Here is a 17,654-nt window from a genome sequence, read left to right as displayed (position 1 = left end):
CACGAGTGTTTCTTTTTTTTAGCCTTTGTAATGATTGTTGAATAAATCTGCCTGTAGATGTTAATATGAACTGCACTGTAAGAACTCATGGGGTGAAGTAGAGAGGAAGAGCTTGCTGTGCAAGTAGTTACAGCATGGTTTAACTACATTTATAACATCCACCGTCACATTAAGGAGCAGCCCAGTGTCAGAGCAGTCAGATTTTAATGATATACATTAATACATATAAATACATATAAATACATACATTTTTCCTTCACCCTGTGATTTATTTTCCTTAAAAGAAAGGCAAAATGACTAACAAAAGAAAGCAAAGATGAGCTTTTTGATAACTATCTTAGTCTGTTGTCTATTATCTCATGCCTCGAGCTTCTTAATGTCAGTCACTTCTCATTTGTCTTTCAGTTTCAAACAATGAAGTGTATTCTTGCCACAGAGGTCTTTATATAACACACTGTCCATATAAGAAGGGAAACCTGCTGCTGTTAGAGGAACTGAAGTCTTAAAACACAATGACTATGAGTCCACAGACCAAATCCTGAGAACACAGGAGGTGAAGGACTAGTTAAAAACAGGCCACGTACCTCAAACTGATTTGAATTGATTTGAATTTCAAATGTCTGCTCGTCATCTGTGTACACTCTCCTCTGTGTTTGCTCTGTTTTATTTACTCTGTGCTTCAGGATTCAGTATCGAGATAAACACAGAGCAACAAGAACCAAACAAGCCGAACTGAAACTGTTTGGGATTCTGGATAATTCGTTATTATATTACAAGTCCAAGTTATAAGTAACTTGGACTTTAAAAAGAGAGAGAGAGAGTTTTGTTTGAAGAAGGATCGTAGCCAAAATAAAGATCCCCAAACAGATTTGAATAAATGGAAAATAATCCATACAAAAAAGTGTACAGAGAGAGAGAGAGAGAGAGAGAGAGAGAGAAGAGAGCAAGCAAACAGAAACACGCAGGTGAAACCCCCGAGCTGACAAACAGCACTATGCAGCAACTCATCAAGGAAATCTGAGGCCTTAAATACACATGTAACCAGGGAGATGGAAACCACCAAGGACACACCTGAACGAAAACAGGGAAAAAATAAGATGGTAAACAAGACTATATAAAATGCACAAGGACAAGAGAAGCCACTACACAGGGGCTTTCTCATACAGCGATGGGGACTTTACATGATACCTGGATAAAAGGAAAAAAAGAAACTCAGGGGAATAACAAGAAACGATAACTACAGTTACAGAACATGAAAGAAAACGCAATCTTACCTGAAAATAACTCAAATAGGAACAAAAGTTAGAATATGAAACTCTAACTAACCAAGAACAGAGCAAGTAAAGGTCAAAGCATCCAAAACTGAAATGTGAAAACCAAAAATAAAGGGTCACAGAGAGCACCCTAACCATGTACAGGTTTACAACATTTATTTTGTGAGTTTAATGATTTAAAACGAGTTCATGATGTCAAGATCTGTGTGTGGATGTAACATCTTTGTAGGGACCAAAAATACTTGTGGCGACCAACAGCCGTTATAGGAACCAGAATCCCATCTCCACGAGTTTGAAGGCATTTTTGAGACTCAAAATGTGGTTTTATTGTCAGGGTTACAATTAGGTTAGGGTTAAGTCTTGGTGGGAAAAAGTATGGTGGGAAAAAAGTATGAAGATTTTTAATGTGTAATGAAAGGCGGAAAGGAGGAGGAGATTTTTAATTAGAATGACCTGAAATTTCTTTTTTTTTTTTTTTGTAAGTAATTTATGTGCTATTGAATGTGAGCAGTCCTGCTTGAGCCACGGTTAGTTTCAGTTTTGCAGAAGTGATTATAAAAGCTGTTTGCTGCTTCTGTTTGGCTCATATAACCCATAATCACTCAGGTATCCTGCTGAACCAGAGATAAGAATACGCAGCTCGCCCTCCTGAGCTTTGCTCCAAGCAACCGATGGTGACAAATCAAACAGTCGCTGATCATCTTACTAATAATAACCTTAACTAACCTTTAAAGCACATTTTGAGAACAGTCTTACCTTTGGTAAGCCTTTACTATTATCAGGTAGGATAAATCAGTAACACAATGAATAAAACAGGCTTCAAGTGTACTACATAAAATTATATAGAGATTTTGTTTGTTTTTACTTTTGACTCTGACTGACCACAGTGAATTTTAAACCAAGCACCCTAAAATGTCTTTAACAAAAGTCCAGTGTATGCTATTCCAGCTAGCATCTCCCCCTCCCACTGTATGTGCTACACAGTCTCAGTCAGGCTTTTTGTAAATGGGCACCTGTTTATGATGTCATGTTGGCTGTGGTATACCCTCTTTGGATCTGGTGCTCGGGGCCTGTTCCTGTCACGATCAAAGCCTCTGTGCTGGCCTGTCCAACATTAATCAGCATCAGCCAGGCTCAGAAACCTTTTGAGCCTGGCTGATAGAGGTGTGCTGTCCGAGATGACGTCTGCCTTCATCTAAACTGTTTCTAAACTTTATCTAGATGTTTCCTTGCTGCGTTGAGCTTATGAGGCACAGATGCTCCACGGTGTGGTTGAAAACACCCACATCACCTGACCATGAATGATTGAGGTTTTGGACAGGTGCCATCCATTTTGACGCACCAGTCATTTGTGCTGGAGCTTCTAATCAGTGAATTACTGTTTGAATACTACTGCTTCAATGCCCGACTATAACTGGCCCAGAGATCAACACGTCACCCTTTGCTCTGTTTCTTTTTTTAGCACAGACAACAAAGTTTAAAGTTAAATCAGCAGTGGAGGTGTTGTTGCCATTCTGTTTTAGTCTGTGCTTCACAATAGCTTTAACTCCTCTGTGGTTGTCATGGCTCCCATTTCTGGTGAAACTAAGTCGACAGAAACCGAAACATTTAATACATGACAAAAATCTAAACCTGCAGGCAGCTCCAGGTCCTGCACAGTATCTTATATCTTATATAGATAACAAATAGATCATCGATGTGCTCCAGCACAGCGGGCTGATCACTTCACTGCCATACACAAAAAAATACTTTGGTTCAGCACAGCTCCCGTCTAAATGTAAGATCTGTAAGTATCTGAATACATCTTTAATCATTAAAGTGCACTTTCATTGTTATTGTAGCGACTTCCACAGTCGCTAGAGGCCGGGGATGGAGCCTGCCTATTTGCCTGACACGCTGTGAACTTTACTCAATAATGCGAGAGGTGGAATTGCTTGTATATTAAAGTGCTTTGAGAGTTTACAGAGTAATGTGATGAGCTCCCGATTCAGACTCTTAAAACATCACAGGCTGTAAGGCAACAAGAGAAAACTCGTCGTGCAGCGGTCAAAAAAAACTACAACAGACAGAGCTGTGAGAGTGAAGATACGAAGATATGAGATAATAATGAGACTCATGAAGGAGGCTGAGATTACATAATTGTTGTTGGAGCTGAAAAAGCTACCTGTCAGTGGATCACCAGCTTCCTGACAGACAGAAAGCAACAAGTGAGGCTGGGGGAGATCACCTCTGAAACCCGGTCCCTCAGTATTGGTGCCCCTCAAGGATGTGTCCTCTCACCACTACTGTTCTCCCTCTACACTAACGACTGCACCTCCAATAACTCGGCTGTCAAACTCCTAAAGTTTGCAGATGACACCACTGTCATTGGCCTCATTCAAGATGGTGATGAGTCTGCATACCGGCAGGAAGTTGAGCAGCTGGTACTCTGGTGCAGTCAGCACAATCTGGAGCTGAACACTCTTAAGACTGTAGAGATGACATCTCTCAACTCTGCTCCCCCTCAACATATCAGACAGCCCTGTGTCAACTGTGAAGACCTTCAAGTTCCTGGGTACAACCATCTCCCAGGACCTGAAGTGGGAGACCAACATCAACTCCATCCTCAAAAAGACCCAGCAGAGGATGTACTTCCTGAGACAACTGGGGAAGTACAGTCTCCCACAGGAGCTGCTGATCCAGTTCTACACTGCGGTCATTGAGTCTGTCCTGTGCTCCTCCATCACAGTCTGGTATGGTGCAGCCACTAAACAGGACAGGAGCAGACTGTACGGGCAGCAGAAAGGATCATCAGCGCCCCCCTGCCCTCCATCCAGGATCTGTACCTCTCAAGAACCAGGAAACGGGCAGGGAAAATCATCACAGACTCCTCACACCCTGCACACAGACTTTTTGATCTGCTGCCCTCTGGCAGACGGTACAGAAGCCTGCAGACCAGGACCACCCGACACAGGAACAGTTTCTTTCCCCTCGCCATCTCCCTTCTAAACAGTTGACCTGTCACACTGCCAGACTGCAGCTGGACTTTATGTACATTTTGTAGTATTCATTCCACCTCATTCATTTCTGTAGTTTATGTATATAAGTTTAGATTAGTTATTTATAGTTGGTTTACATAGCTTTGTGTATGTATGTGTAATGTGTATATATAGACACTTGTGTGTGTGAGATTTACATTGCTGTGCTTGAGAGCCACCATCTACCGGAACCAAATTCCCTGTATGTGTCTGCACATATACTTGGCCAATAAACACGATTCTGATTCTGATTCTGATTCTGAAAAGAAGAAAACTGTTAGAAAATGCATCAGATCCACATCTATTTGTGTTTGAGTGCCCTCTAGTGGAATTTGGTTTGATATGACAGACTTTAAATCAACATAATAAATATCAACTTTCTTTAGAAGTCAATTAGTTATATGGTACCCTGGAAAAACCCCAATCTTTGAGGAAAACTTGATATTAAATCCAAATATTCTGAAAATAAATCAATAATTGTGATTTGTGTTTTTAAAATGTCTCAGACGGTGACATTTTTCATTTTCAATCTGCTCACAATTTATGGGGAATTCTTTATTCATAAATTTAAACTTAGTAACAAGAAACTTCAGTTTAAAATTTTCATAAACCAGCTTTGAGCACAACTCCAAATCTGCAACAGACAACAGTTTTCCATTTATATACAATCTTCTGTGGATTTAGAAAATACATGTCTTGTCAATAATATTGTTGTCTTAATGTTAACCTTTTTGTTTCTGTCTCCCTTTTTTATATTGTGCAAATATTATTTCTGCTGTTTGAGCCTCTGGTTAATATTGTAAATGTTATTTGTCTTATTGTTTTTGTTGTAAACAAATAATCATTTGCAAACGTTTGCTGTTGAACTTAGCAGCTGTGATAAATGCAGTATTGCAGGAAAACCTAATGCATGAGTGCTCTGTGGTTCTGTGCGTGAAACATCTTATTTTACACTGACAGCATTAAAAATAGTCAAAATAAATCTGCATCACAGGTGAGCTCTGGTCTGCAGGATTATCTATCTCTACCTGCTTGAACGTAGTGAAGATGATGCAGTGAGGAAGTGTGCAGTAGTTTGCTGAATGAGACTTTTAACTACCTTTTCTGTATACATGCTGTATTGAAACAGCTGAATTACAATCCCACCATCCACCCACCGCAGTGTGGTTGATGAGGATCAGCTTTCGTTCAAGCATTGCACCTGCATTCTCTTAAATTGACCAGCAGAGGGCAACTCGTGGTTGTGAAAAGACTTATGAAGTGTACAGGAAGCAGCTCCCTCACTCATGGTGGTCATTAAAAGAGTCAGAGATGAAGATTAATCGGGATTAAACAAGATAACGTGATAAAGGTTTAAGTGTTTATTTAAAAATAAAAATCTGTTTAGCTCTGTGCTCTATGTGGGAAACAGTGTCTTTATTTAAATAGAAGACCAGAAAACATCAAACTGTAAACACGCTGAGCTCCTCCATGCTGCTCCCTCTGCTGTCTGACAGGCTCAAACAGGATCCAGCCTTTAAGAGCCAAACATACTTCAGCTTTCATCTTCAGTTTTACACTTAAAGATGATAAACTCTCAGCTCCTGATGAATGTTTTATTTTCTGTTCTGTAATTTAACAAATTATTCATCTCCAGCCTGAGATTTTCTTCATTTGTGTCTTTAACACAGAAAACCTAAAGCTTTGTTTCTAATTCACCTTTATATGTCACAGAGAAAAAACTTCTCTACAGAGAATGAAATCTGTCCTCACAACATTATTTTTATGCTGTCCCTTAACATGCGGCCCAGAGGCTACAGGACAGTTAGAAGGACTTTAAATCACTGAAATAAGGATGAATATTTGAATGTGACTCACACTGACCCACCACTTTGACATTTACAATAAAACAGTCTGATTGGGTGTGTTAATTATTGTTGCCTGACTTCCAGGTTTATCTCTGTCCTAACGTCACATCTTTTTTGGGTATTTTAAACACTTTCAGGCCAAAAGGACGTACAACCTGCATTTGTCTTTGTTTCACTGTAGTTAACAGAACATCCAAGTAGTTCATTGGATTCTTTACATTTTTTACTTTTTTACATTTTTTACATACATAATTTGCATGTATCATCCCCCCTCCGATTTTAAGTAAGAATACACAAAACAAGTATTTAAGAATAATTGTTGGCAGTTTTATTAGAGTAACAGACAGCTCTGAGAGAGTCCAAACATTTCATGTGGAGGCTGGTGTTAACTGTGGATCTCTTAGTTTTGTGCAGATAAGACGAACAAACAAAAAAACACCAGAACAGAACAGAATCCATTTCCTCTTCAGACTGCTGTCAGACATTATCTACTGCACTCTGACGTCTGGAATCAGTCCTGCTGTTTGCTGAGGAGGAAGTAGTTCATTCTCAACTGTCAGAGTGACATCAGGGATCCTTGTGGAGTGTTGGTGACTGTTGTTTGCTTCCGGGTCATTTCTGTCTCTGTGTTCATCAGCAGGAGATTCAGAGTTCAGAAATCTCTCAGACATTTCAATCTGTGGTTCAGTGGGAGGATGATCTGAGTCCTGACAACATTTTTTATATGTTATGTAGATCAAAACAACAACAACAACAACAGCAGCAACTGAAAGACCGATAATGAGTCCAACAGATCCACTCTTCTCTCCTCCAGCCTCCAGCTTTCTTTTGGCGCCTTCCCAGCTTTGACAAAAGTCCAGCTGGGATAACCACATTTACTCAGAGCCTTCTTGATGTGCTGTTCTTCTGCCTCTCTGGCCGCTGTGTCAGTGGGGATGGTGTTCACTCTGTGTTGTAGGTTCCTAATGACACCCGGTTTATGCTCCAGTGATGAGAGTCAAACCTTAAATACTGATACTGAAATACTGAGGAGGGGGCCTAGAGGTACATAAGTCACCATCTTACAATGCTGCGATTGCAGCTATTCCACCATTCTCTGTGAATGGTACTCATGGCCATTGATCACTGGTTCTTGATTACTGGTCATAACAATTTGCATATTAATGATATGCAAATTGTTACTTCAGTGCTGCTAGTTTCAGCTAGTTTATTTTCCTGTATAAATCGTTGGTTGTTACAATAGAAAATGTCAGTTAAATATATCACATAGGAGACACACACACAGTGACATTTGAGAAGTGAAATGAAGTTTAAACAATTATTGCACACTTTCTGTACATCCAATAAACTTCATTTCACTTCAGGAAAATAATGACTATTAACAAGGTTGCCCAAACTTTTGCATCCCACTGTATATACACACACATATAAATGGTAAATGGCCTGGACTTGTATAGCGCTTTACTTAGTCCCTAAGGGCCCCAAAGCACTTCACACTACATTCATTCACCCATTCACACACTGGTGATGGCAAGCTACATTGCAGCCTCAGCTGCCCTGGGGCACAATGACAGAGACGAGGCTGCCGGACACAGAGACTCTCCGAGCCGGGGCTCGAACCCGTATATGTATATATGTACATATATATACTCATCTCAATCTGTTTCTCACATTTTATTTTTATTCAAGTGTCTGTTTTATCGTATGTTTGCACAAAGAGCCATAGCAATTTCCTAATGTTGTAAATCTGCTCAACATTTGGCAATAAACCCTCTTCCTGATTTCTGACTCAGCTGAGACTGAAGTTGGATGAGTGACGAAACGTTTCTCCCACTGAAAATGTCCAGATGAACAGAATCACCCTTGACTGAGCATCAGGATTACTGTGTCTATGTTGTGCTCTGGTGAACACAACATAGACACAGTATTTAGAACTATGAAATGTGAGGTCATATTGTGAGCTGCTAACCTCCAGGTTAGTCTGCACTGTATAGGTAGTTGATAAAAAAAAAGTCAGTTTTATCAATGTAACAGGGAGGAAGAATACAGAATAATGTAATTGACCAATTGTCCAACGATTACGATATAATATCCACTACCTCTGAGAGGCCGGTCTGTAATTATGAGAAGCAGAAACAGTTTACACATGGTTATATTTATTTTGGATCCATTCAAGGTGACAAAATCTGCATCAACAGTTTCAGGAAGTCAGAGCTTCTGATTAAAAAACAAAGTACAGCCACAGGAAATGTTGGAATAAAAAAAGAAAAAAAACACATTAAGTACTAACACATGTGGATCTTTGTCAGGAAAATATATAAAGGAAAGTAACAGACTGAAGTGTCTCCTTCATGGAAGGTAAAGTTCAATAAAGCTGAATCGTTCCAGGTCAAAGGGAGGAAATGTTGGACCTGCAGCTACATAGAAATGTTTTTTTCTTTGGTTTCATTTTAATGAAATTACATTTAAAACAAGTCAAACACCAGCAACATGTGATCAAAGGATCCTGAGTAATATCAGACAAATACTGTTTATATTCCAAACAACTTTCTCCTCTTTTCTGATGAAAAATGCAAATTAAATGCAAAATCTGGACGTGTCTGACAGGTACCTGCTAAATGTATTACTGATTTCTGTCTTTCCACATTTTCAGTGACACGGCTGAAAGCAAAGCACAAGAATCACAGTTAAGCTGACATTTCAAACAGGCTTAAATTCAACAGGAGGCTGGTATGAATCCTGACTCTGCTGTTGTTTATGTTTTCTGTAGATCAAAAACCCAAAAGCAGCAGCAACAGGAAGAACAGCAGAAAGAATCAGACCGACGATCAGTCCAACAGATCCTCCTGTCTGACCTGCAGGTGAGAAACAGGTGTGAGGTGTCAGCTGTCAGGTAGGTGATGAGTGAAGAACAGAACAGAATCCATGTCCTCTTCAAACTGCTGTCAGACATTATCTACTGCACTCTGATCACATCACTCAGACCAGCTGCTTTCTACAAAGTCTCATCAACAACATCTTTACAAACAAACATCAACAACCAGGAAGCAGCTTCACCTCTGATCACACACACACTCAACTCTGCTCACTCACCTGGAGGAACAAGACTCAGTGTGATATTGCAGACAGATATCCATGAGCGTGTTTTTTCCATGAACACACGACACTCGTATGTTCCAGTGTCATTAATCGTCACATTCTTCAGAATCAAAGACACGTCTCCATCCTTCATCTGTCTGTCCTGCAGATCCACCCGGTTCTTAAAAGATGGATGCTGGCTGTCTTGAAGAGTCCGGTCATCTCGGTACAAAAAGACATATCGTTAGCTTCATAGCATAATTGCCTAAGTCATTTGACTAAGTCAATGACTTAGGCACTTATGCTATGAAGCTAACGATATTCGTCTCCCAGGTCAGCTCTGCTCCACTCTATCACTATGATGCTGCTGTTTGGAGCTCGACATGATAAAGTGGTGCTCTGTCCAGTGTCAGCTGTGATGGTTTTCTGGCCTGACAGAAGAAACAACACAGAGCAGCGAGTTCACAAACGTCAGAGACAAAAGGCAATGAAAATATCCTTAGTTGAAATCCCCACCGCCCCTCCCATTTAACGTCACTTTGCATATGCGCAGTAGAAGAACAGACTCAACTGTGAGTGCTGACGTGTCAGTAGTGTTAGATGTTAAATAATCACAATTACAGTATTCACCAAAATAATTATGATTATAACTTGCTTTAATTGAGCGGTTTCTCTGCTCAGTTTACTTCTGTTCAACTATTCATTTTTACCAAGATTATCTTTGAAACTTAACCAAGAAATTATTGGTAATAATGTTTTTTAAAAGTGCCAAAATTGGGCGCTGAATGCTTTCCAACATCGACCCCCTCCAGCTAAGAAATGAACAAAAAAGTTCAGTGTTTAAAAGAAGAAAACGTTGATTTCCTGTACAGTTTAACATGAAACTGGTTAGATCAAGATTGTCTTTAGAGAAACAAAGATTCTGGCAGCACATTTATGTCAAAAAACAGGGAGAAAAGAAGTTAAAAAAGAATCTTGTTTCCAGAAACAAGAATCACAACAATCTATACTTGTGACTATTTCCCAAACTTTCACCAAACTGTGTCGCAGCCTTATAAATCCTAACCACCAAAAACATGTTTGCTACATTATGAAAGTTTGGTAAACTAAAAAAGTCTTCTTTAATCTGATTTTAGTTTTTTACTTGCATTTTTTGTTGATTTCGAGCTGTTTATAAGCATTTGTCAGAGTGGAAAAATTCAGAGCTCACCTTCAGCGGCAGCAGCTCCGACACAGATGCACAGCAGAATGAACAGTGATGCACTTCCAGGCATGTTCGCTCCTCCTCCTCTCCAGCCTTTGGTTTGCCATCTTTACCCCACAAATGTCGCAGAGAAGCGACTTTTCCTCTTGTGCTTTCAGCTTCTACCTTTAGGAGTCACCGCAGAGGATCATCTGCCTGCACTTTACCCGACATCGTCTCCTGTCGCACCAACACTCAGCATCTCCTTCACTACATCCAGAAATCTACTCTGTGGTCTCCCTCTTCAGCATACTTTGTTTAATATAATATAATGTAATTGATATTTTTTTGTTGTTTTCTTGTTTGATTGATTTTGTGTATCATAAATACATAAGAAATATATATAGAAATTTTACTTTGTTACCTGTTTTAATTTTCTGGTTAACTGACCAAAGTTACTAGGTAAACATGGTTTAAGTGGGTATTAACAGCTCCGTATGGGGGTCACAGTACAGGAATGTGGATGGATGTTTTCCCTACTGTTTTATATTTATTTATATGACCAAAATTAGAACTACAGTGTGACAGTGGAACACCAAAGCTGACCTAAAATCTTAAAATCTGGTATGTAACACAGCAATCTGAGGTGTGTAACATGCTGTACTGTTCTCAGTATTTTTCCACTGGTGATGCACAGGGAGTGACTCTGCAGCCAGTTTGAACCAGCTCACTGTGCACACACACTGTGTTGTTGGTTCACACTGCTTTGTACATTAGGCTGCTCTGAATGCAAATGTGGTTAACAAGTCTGTTCCCAGTGGTGTCTCATGTTTCACAGTCAGTTTGCCTGAAGTTTCTGTCAGAGCTGGCTGATTTCTCTAAATGCTAGATCTTTAAGGGCCTCCTTTATTGCCTCCTTTATCAGAGGATACAGTTGAGGATACTTTGGGAAAGAAAAGGAGATTTGCCATCCCGCAGTTTACAACGAGTCACTATCAGTCAGGCCTGCTGTTTTCTACAGTCTGGTAAACTTAAAGGTGAACTCTGAATGTTACTCGGTGAAAAAGATGATTAAAACGATCAAACTGAAGGTTGGAGTCTAACCTAGTTTAACTCAGGGGAATTTCATTTTTTCTCTCTCTAATGAAACTCATGCAAACAGTTTGATGACATAGCTTTAAATAAAAAAGGGCTTTGGTGCCCTCTGGAGGTCAGTGTCTGATTTAACAGGGCAGTCATTACTTTATATATTTGCATATGCTGAACATGCTAACTTACAGTTAACACGTATGGATGATGACAGAAATTCAGTCATCTAGTCTGTAGAAATGCCGAGTATATATATATTTAACAAAAGAATTAATTTACTTTTGAAATTATTTTTGATTCCTGTTGATCTGCTCTTTAGTACCATATTAAAACAACTTCTTCAAAGTAAGAAACCCAAAGTACAGTAAAAGGCATAGAAGGAAATCCCCTTGTAGCGGTGCCTGTCCAGGGTTAGTGAAAGAGAAACTGAAACAAAGGAATAAAAACACAGGGTGAAATCCAGAGCCAGCAGATCTCCTGAGGTGCTTCAGTAAGAGATAAATCGTCTGCGATCTTTCTCGTCACTTAACAGGTTGGTGTCAAACTAAAACTTAATTGCATGAAATATGAAACACTTACAACAATTTTCATGGATATGTTAGATTGTGGATGTTAGTCTAATAATACTGAGTAGTGTAGTGTGCACTGCACACTGCATACAGTGTGCTTGAAAATTTGTATAAATTGTGCCTTACTTCAAAGAAAGAATATAAAAATATTTTTACTCTATTTTAACCAGAATATTGAAATTCATTTAAAGCAAGAAAAGTAAGATACAGTAAAGGCATGACAGGAAATCCCCTTGTAGTGGTGCCTGTAGAAGGTTGGAAAAAGCGAAACTGAAACAAAGCAATTTTCAAATATCGTTAGATGGTGTTTGTCAGTGTAACAATACAGTGGAGAGAAAAAATGCAGCTTGCTTGGAAATCTTTATAAATTGTGTCTTACTCAAAGAACCAATCTCTAAATAATGTTTAAATCTGCTTTGAACAGAGTTTTCTTATCTGATTAAGAAAATGGATGAAGATGAAGAAATTCTCCTCAAGAAGCTGAAAGCACTGGTTACAAATATCAAATGGAGCCCAAAGGAGGTCGCTGACTTGTTTGATGCCCTTTTGAAGAGATTTGAGTCATCAGTAAATGACAAATCACATCTCCTCACATGGATGGTAAAAATGTTGCACTGCATAGAGATTCACTTTATTACTTCAGACTGGAAAAATGAAGATGGAAAAACACTTCTGGAACTAGTCAAAGAAAAAACTGTAACAGATGAAACCTTGAAGGAATATTTAGCCAATGACAGAGAGAAGACTCTGGACAAAATCATTGATGAAATCCGCCAAGAAAAGTTGAACCAGGTTGATGAAAAGCTTTTAAATGATATCAAAGATATTGTATCAACAGTTCATGAAGGGCGTAATATTCCTGAGGATGGCTCACAGAAGAGTGAACTGAAAACCATCTTAAAGGATCTCTGTTTGGCAGTGGAAAAAACAAAAATTAAAGATACCAAAAAGCCATTTCGGCCACGACTGACACAGATGGTGAGCTGGTGTCTGATGGCTCTTTCAGAAACAGGGCGATTGATTCAGGTCGGCACAGGAGAGGGGAAGTCCTGCATCGTGGCCATGTTTGCAGCTTTTCGAGCTTTGAGAGGAGAAAAAGTCGACATCATGTCAAGTTCATCAGTTCTTGCAGAGAGAGATTGTAAAGAATGGGAAGGATTTTATAAAGAGTTGAATATCACTTCAAATTATAACTGCAAAAGAACAGGAAATGAACTAAAAAAGTGCTATGAGTGTCAAGTTGTTTACGGCACTGCAGAAGACTTTGCTGGTGACTGGCTTCGGCACCACTTCCAAAGGTTGGACATATTAGGGCAGAGGAAATTCCAGTGTGCAGTAGTGGATGAAGTGGATTCCCTGATGCTAGACAAGGGTCATCATGTAGTCTATTTAAGCAGTAACATGCCTGCTTTACAGCATCTCAACCCACTCTTGGCATGTATATGGGCCACTGCTAATCAGTACAAGAAAACTGGCACAGATACAACAGTAGGGCCAAAATATCCTTTTTATCAAGTGCTGGAAAACATGATGGACAAAGATGGTGACGAGTCCATCATTCGTCAGATAGCAGAGGACACAGGTATACTGTCAAAAGGATCAGTCAAGGACCTGAGAAAGAACCCGAGTCTCTTAAATGAAATGACTAAAAGTGCGACTGCTGACCAGCTGGCTGAGTTCTTTAAAATGATGGAAAGGAAATTTCCATCTTCCCAGTTTGCTCTCCACCTCATAAACAGCAATGGTGAAATAGACAAACTCAACAAAGAGCTGCAGAGTGAAAATGTGGAAAGCAGAAGAGTGTCACTGCTTTTACTTGATGGTGGCTTCTGTCAGTACATGTACTCTGATCACAAAAGTGTGGTGAGAGCTGTAGAAGAGGAAGTAAAGAGATCAATTCATTTTACACCATGTGAACTGAACCAAGCTAAAAGCAGCTGCTACATCCCAGGTTTCTTTTCAGAGCTGGTCAAATCTAAACTAAAGGTCTGGATTGAAAATGCATTTGAAGCTCAACTCATGACAGAGGACCATGAATATGTGATGGAGAAACATGGAATCGTGCCTGTGGACTACAGCTGCACAGGGGTTGTTGAAAACAACATGAAGTGGACTGATGGACTTCAACAGTTTATTGAAATGAAACACGAGTCAAAGACTAGTGACATGACAGCCATCACAAACTACATGTCTAATGTGGGATTGCTTCAAAAGTATAAAAACCAGTTTGGAAGTCAGATCTACGGGATGTCTGGAACTCTTGGTCAAGAAAAGGAGACTGAGACTTTGCAAAAGATTTATGACGGTATCAAAACCTGTCAGATACCTTCATTCAAACGTAGAAAGCTGTTTGAGGTTGAAGGTGTTGTTGTAGAAGATGAAAAAGAATGGATTAAAAAAATCTGTGATGTTGTCATTGTACAAACCAGCCCTACATCATACAGGGATCCTAGAGCTGTACTCATCATCTGTGAAACCATCAAACGAGCAAAGATGATTCATAGCAGTCTAGGAAATAGAGTCCAGAACAAAAAACTTTATGTAAACAACAACATGGACAACAGTCTGGTCATTTCTAAGGAGCTTGAAGCAGGAAGAGTCATCATAGCAACAAACCTCGCTGGCCGTGGAACAGACCTTCAGGTTTCTGACACAGTAAAGGAAGCTGGAGGTTTGTTTGTTGTGCAGACCTTCTTGCCCAAGAATGCTCGTGTAGAGGCGCAGGCATTCGGCCGAACTGCTAGACAAGGATCTCCAGGATCTGCTCAGCTCATTATCTGTTTGAGTCATCTGGCAGAGCCACTTCAATTATTATTCCTTTTAACAAGGAAACTTCACTCTTTATATAGAAATCTAACAGATGTAACTCCGCTTAAACAACATCTGTTTGCAATGCAGTTAAGGTCATATCAGCAAAGGAACAGTAATAAAGCATCTGCAGAAATGTCTTCAACACTGAAGGATACTTTGACTAAAAAGTCACAGACGGAAATAAACATAGTTAAAGAGTTCAGAGAGAGCTCAGTGGCTGATGAACTATCAAGCTACTTGGAGTCTCAGATTCCATTCATGAAGAAGAAGGAAGAGCTCTTCAATGATTATCTGGATGTACTAGATGTCGTGTACAAAACTAGCAACAACAAGCCAGAAGCTTCAGATTTATCTGCTCTGAATGAGTTTTGGGGTGTGTGGCTACTCACAAGCTTCAGTGCAAAAGACTCTACTGAAGAGTTGAAAAGTAGACTGAAAACAGATCTGGATACTGTGAGGCAGAAACTCAGACAGAGAGAATCACCATCATCAAACCTCTACCACTACATTAGCTTTGGTAATGACCTGCGTGAAAACAGGAAGTTTACAGAGAGCATCAACATGTACACTAAAGCCATTCAGAAGGATCATTGTTGGGGAGCTATTGCATATTACAACCGTGCTTTTACATCTTTGAAGCAGCAAGACAGGAGTCAGAGTCCAGACTGTATCAATCGAGCTCTAGAAGATTTGCAAAATGCACTCAAGTCTGTTCAGCTTCACTGTGATCAACTTGAAGTCACTCACAGGTTTTCAAAACAGCACATTAACAAAGACAACAGAGATTCACTCACAAGACTTGACGAACAATTCATGGCCAGATACAGAGTGTTGGTGTCATTTAAGGAACACATTACAGAAGCCATAAAGAAAGTGGTAAAGGCCAGAGATGTGGGTGGGAAAATAAAAGTGGAAAAGACCACAGTCTATGCACTGGTTTCATTGGTGCACTCTGTGCCATTGAAGATCTTTTCAATGGAATCACTGCATGCACTCCTCTCTAGAGACCCTCTGAAGTGCCTCCAACTCATCAGCAACCCCTCCTTTGATATTCCAAATGAGCTTAAGTCTCTTAAATCTCTGGGCCTGACTCACATCTATACCTTAGACACACTGTTTACAGTGGTAGGCTTTATCTCAAAGATTGGTAGATCCATAATGTCATTCCTTAAACTTGTTCGGTTCCATGGCAGGTAATCAGCTTGAGCAAATAAACAAATAAATACATATCAGGAAACATGTTAGCAGAGATTTTACAGCAGGGGAACGGTGCTTCCTTACAGTGTAGATTTTCTTCATTTATTTTATGACTACATGTAAAAGAAATCATTCATATATGTATGAAGAGTGTGGATTTGCAAAATATCTCAGAATATACATATATATACCTTTTATATATCTAAAGATATGTGATATAATTATATACTGTATGCAGTGAGCAAAACCAGTCATTTTTTGATTTGCTTCACTTGAACTACTTTAGTCAGAATTCCCAGTATTTTGTTAAAATTATTTGAACAATAGTTTATAAAGCTCATGATGAGTTGTCATCTAATGCAAAATAGGAATTGATGTTTAGTGTTTGATCGTTATTTTGTTATTGATGTATTTAGATAAATAATTAAATATAACTGTATTCTTTGCTATGTTTCTTGACACTCAATGCTGCTTTTAGTTTGAGATATTCTGCTAATTATATTTGTTAACTTCATATGCATATACTTTAAGTTCAAAGAGATCATTGTCAAAGTAGTATTTTCTCATAAGATCCAGCCCTAACTGTATGCTTTATATACTATATGCTTTGTAAGCTAGACCAGACAATATTACATACAGAGAAAAACCCCAAAATCATATGACCCCCTATTAGCAAGTTAAGTTAGTTATTCCTTATTTAACACAACAGCACAGTAATACAACCACAGGCTTACAGGTTTGGCATACAAGAACTCGTAGGGATGGGAGGGTGTGTATGGTCTGTAAACAAAACATGTACAAAGGGCTGAGTATAATCAACATTCAAGTCATGAATTATGCTTCATTAACTGTCTTCCAGTATAACCAGAAATACAAATGAAAATTCCTATATGATCATCTTTGCATGGAAGTTTCCTACACTATTCAACAAACCAAACAGTGGCTTTTATTAATTTTAAATACACCCAATAATGACAAATCACAGAACACAAATATCACTTTAGCTTACAGCTTACAAGTGTGTAGCATGACAGCTAGCCTTAGCAGCACGCACCACATAGTGAGCAGATTAATGAACATTGCAATTCTACACAAGCCGATTCCCTATATGAAATAAAAGGCACAGGGCTGTCCTCTCCTATCAATGTCTACTCACAGTTCTTTAGTGACACACACAACTCCCACCACGCCTAGAAGTCCACTGTTGAGTAGGGATGGGTACCGGTGTCCGGTTCTGACATAAACGGTAGTAGCCAGACCGAAAAGCAGCGCACATTTCGGTGCTTTATTTCGGTGCTTTTTTTTCCTGAGCTGTGATACACTTTAGATTCTAGCCAATCATTTTACATTTCCGAGGATAGTAGGCGGGGCCAGGTACGTACGTTCTTTTAAAGCAGAGGTACAGATTAAAAATGCCCAAGGCCAAGCGGTCAAAAGTCTGGCTGTACTTCACAGCAAAATATGCAAACTCAGCAGCAACAAGTGCTTTAAGCTGATACTGTGATACTGTCAAAGGAGGTAACACCTCGAATCCGATGAAAAACCTGGTGACGCATAGCGTTTTTTTGGGGGGGTTTTAAAGCCGAGAA

At 39.4% G+C, this 17,654-nt stretch overlaps 1 protein-coding gene across 2 annotated transcripts; it reads right to left on the bottom strand.

Moving 5' to 3' along the window:
- Nucleotides 1–6,443: 6,443 nt before the first annotated feature.
- LOC145425718 (ICOS ligand-like) lies at nucleotides 6,444–17,630 on the bottom strand. 2 transcript variants are annotated; one of them, XM_080299004.1, is made up of 5 exons: nucleotides 17,222–17,630; nucleotides 10,427–10,585; nucleotides 9,539–9,647; nucleotides 9,232–9,458; nucleotides 6,444–8,993 (listed from the first exon to the last, which is right to left on the bottom strand). In XM_080299004.1, the coding sequence occupies exons 2-5, from the start codon at nucleotides 10,488–10,490 to the stop codon at nucleotides 8,839–8,841; spliced, it is 555 nt and encodes a 184-aa protein (XP_080155130.1). In that variant the 5' UTR covers nucleotides 10,491–10,585; nucleotides 17,222–17,630; the 3' UTR covers nucleotides 6,444–8,838. The 2 variants fall into 2 exon arrangements, with proteins under 2 accessions (XP_080155130.1, XP_080155131.1); XM_080299005.1 differs by lacking the exon at nucleotides 17,222–17,630 and having other exon boundaries at nucleotides 10,427–10,837.
- Nucleotides 17,631–17,654: the final 24 nt, after the last annotated feature.

The sequence above is a fragment of the Astatotilapia calliptera genome, chromosome 3, assembly GCF_964374335.1.
Source record: "Astatotilapia calliptera chromosome 3, fAstCal68.1, whole genome shotgun sequence".
Taxonomy (NCBI): domain Eukaryota; kingdom Metazoa; phylum Chordata; class Actinopteri; order Cichliformes; family Cichlidae; genus Astatotilapia; species Astatotilapia calliptera.
This window is presented reverse-complemented; position numbering and strand designations above follow the sequence as displayed.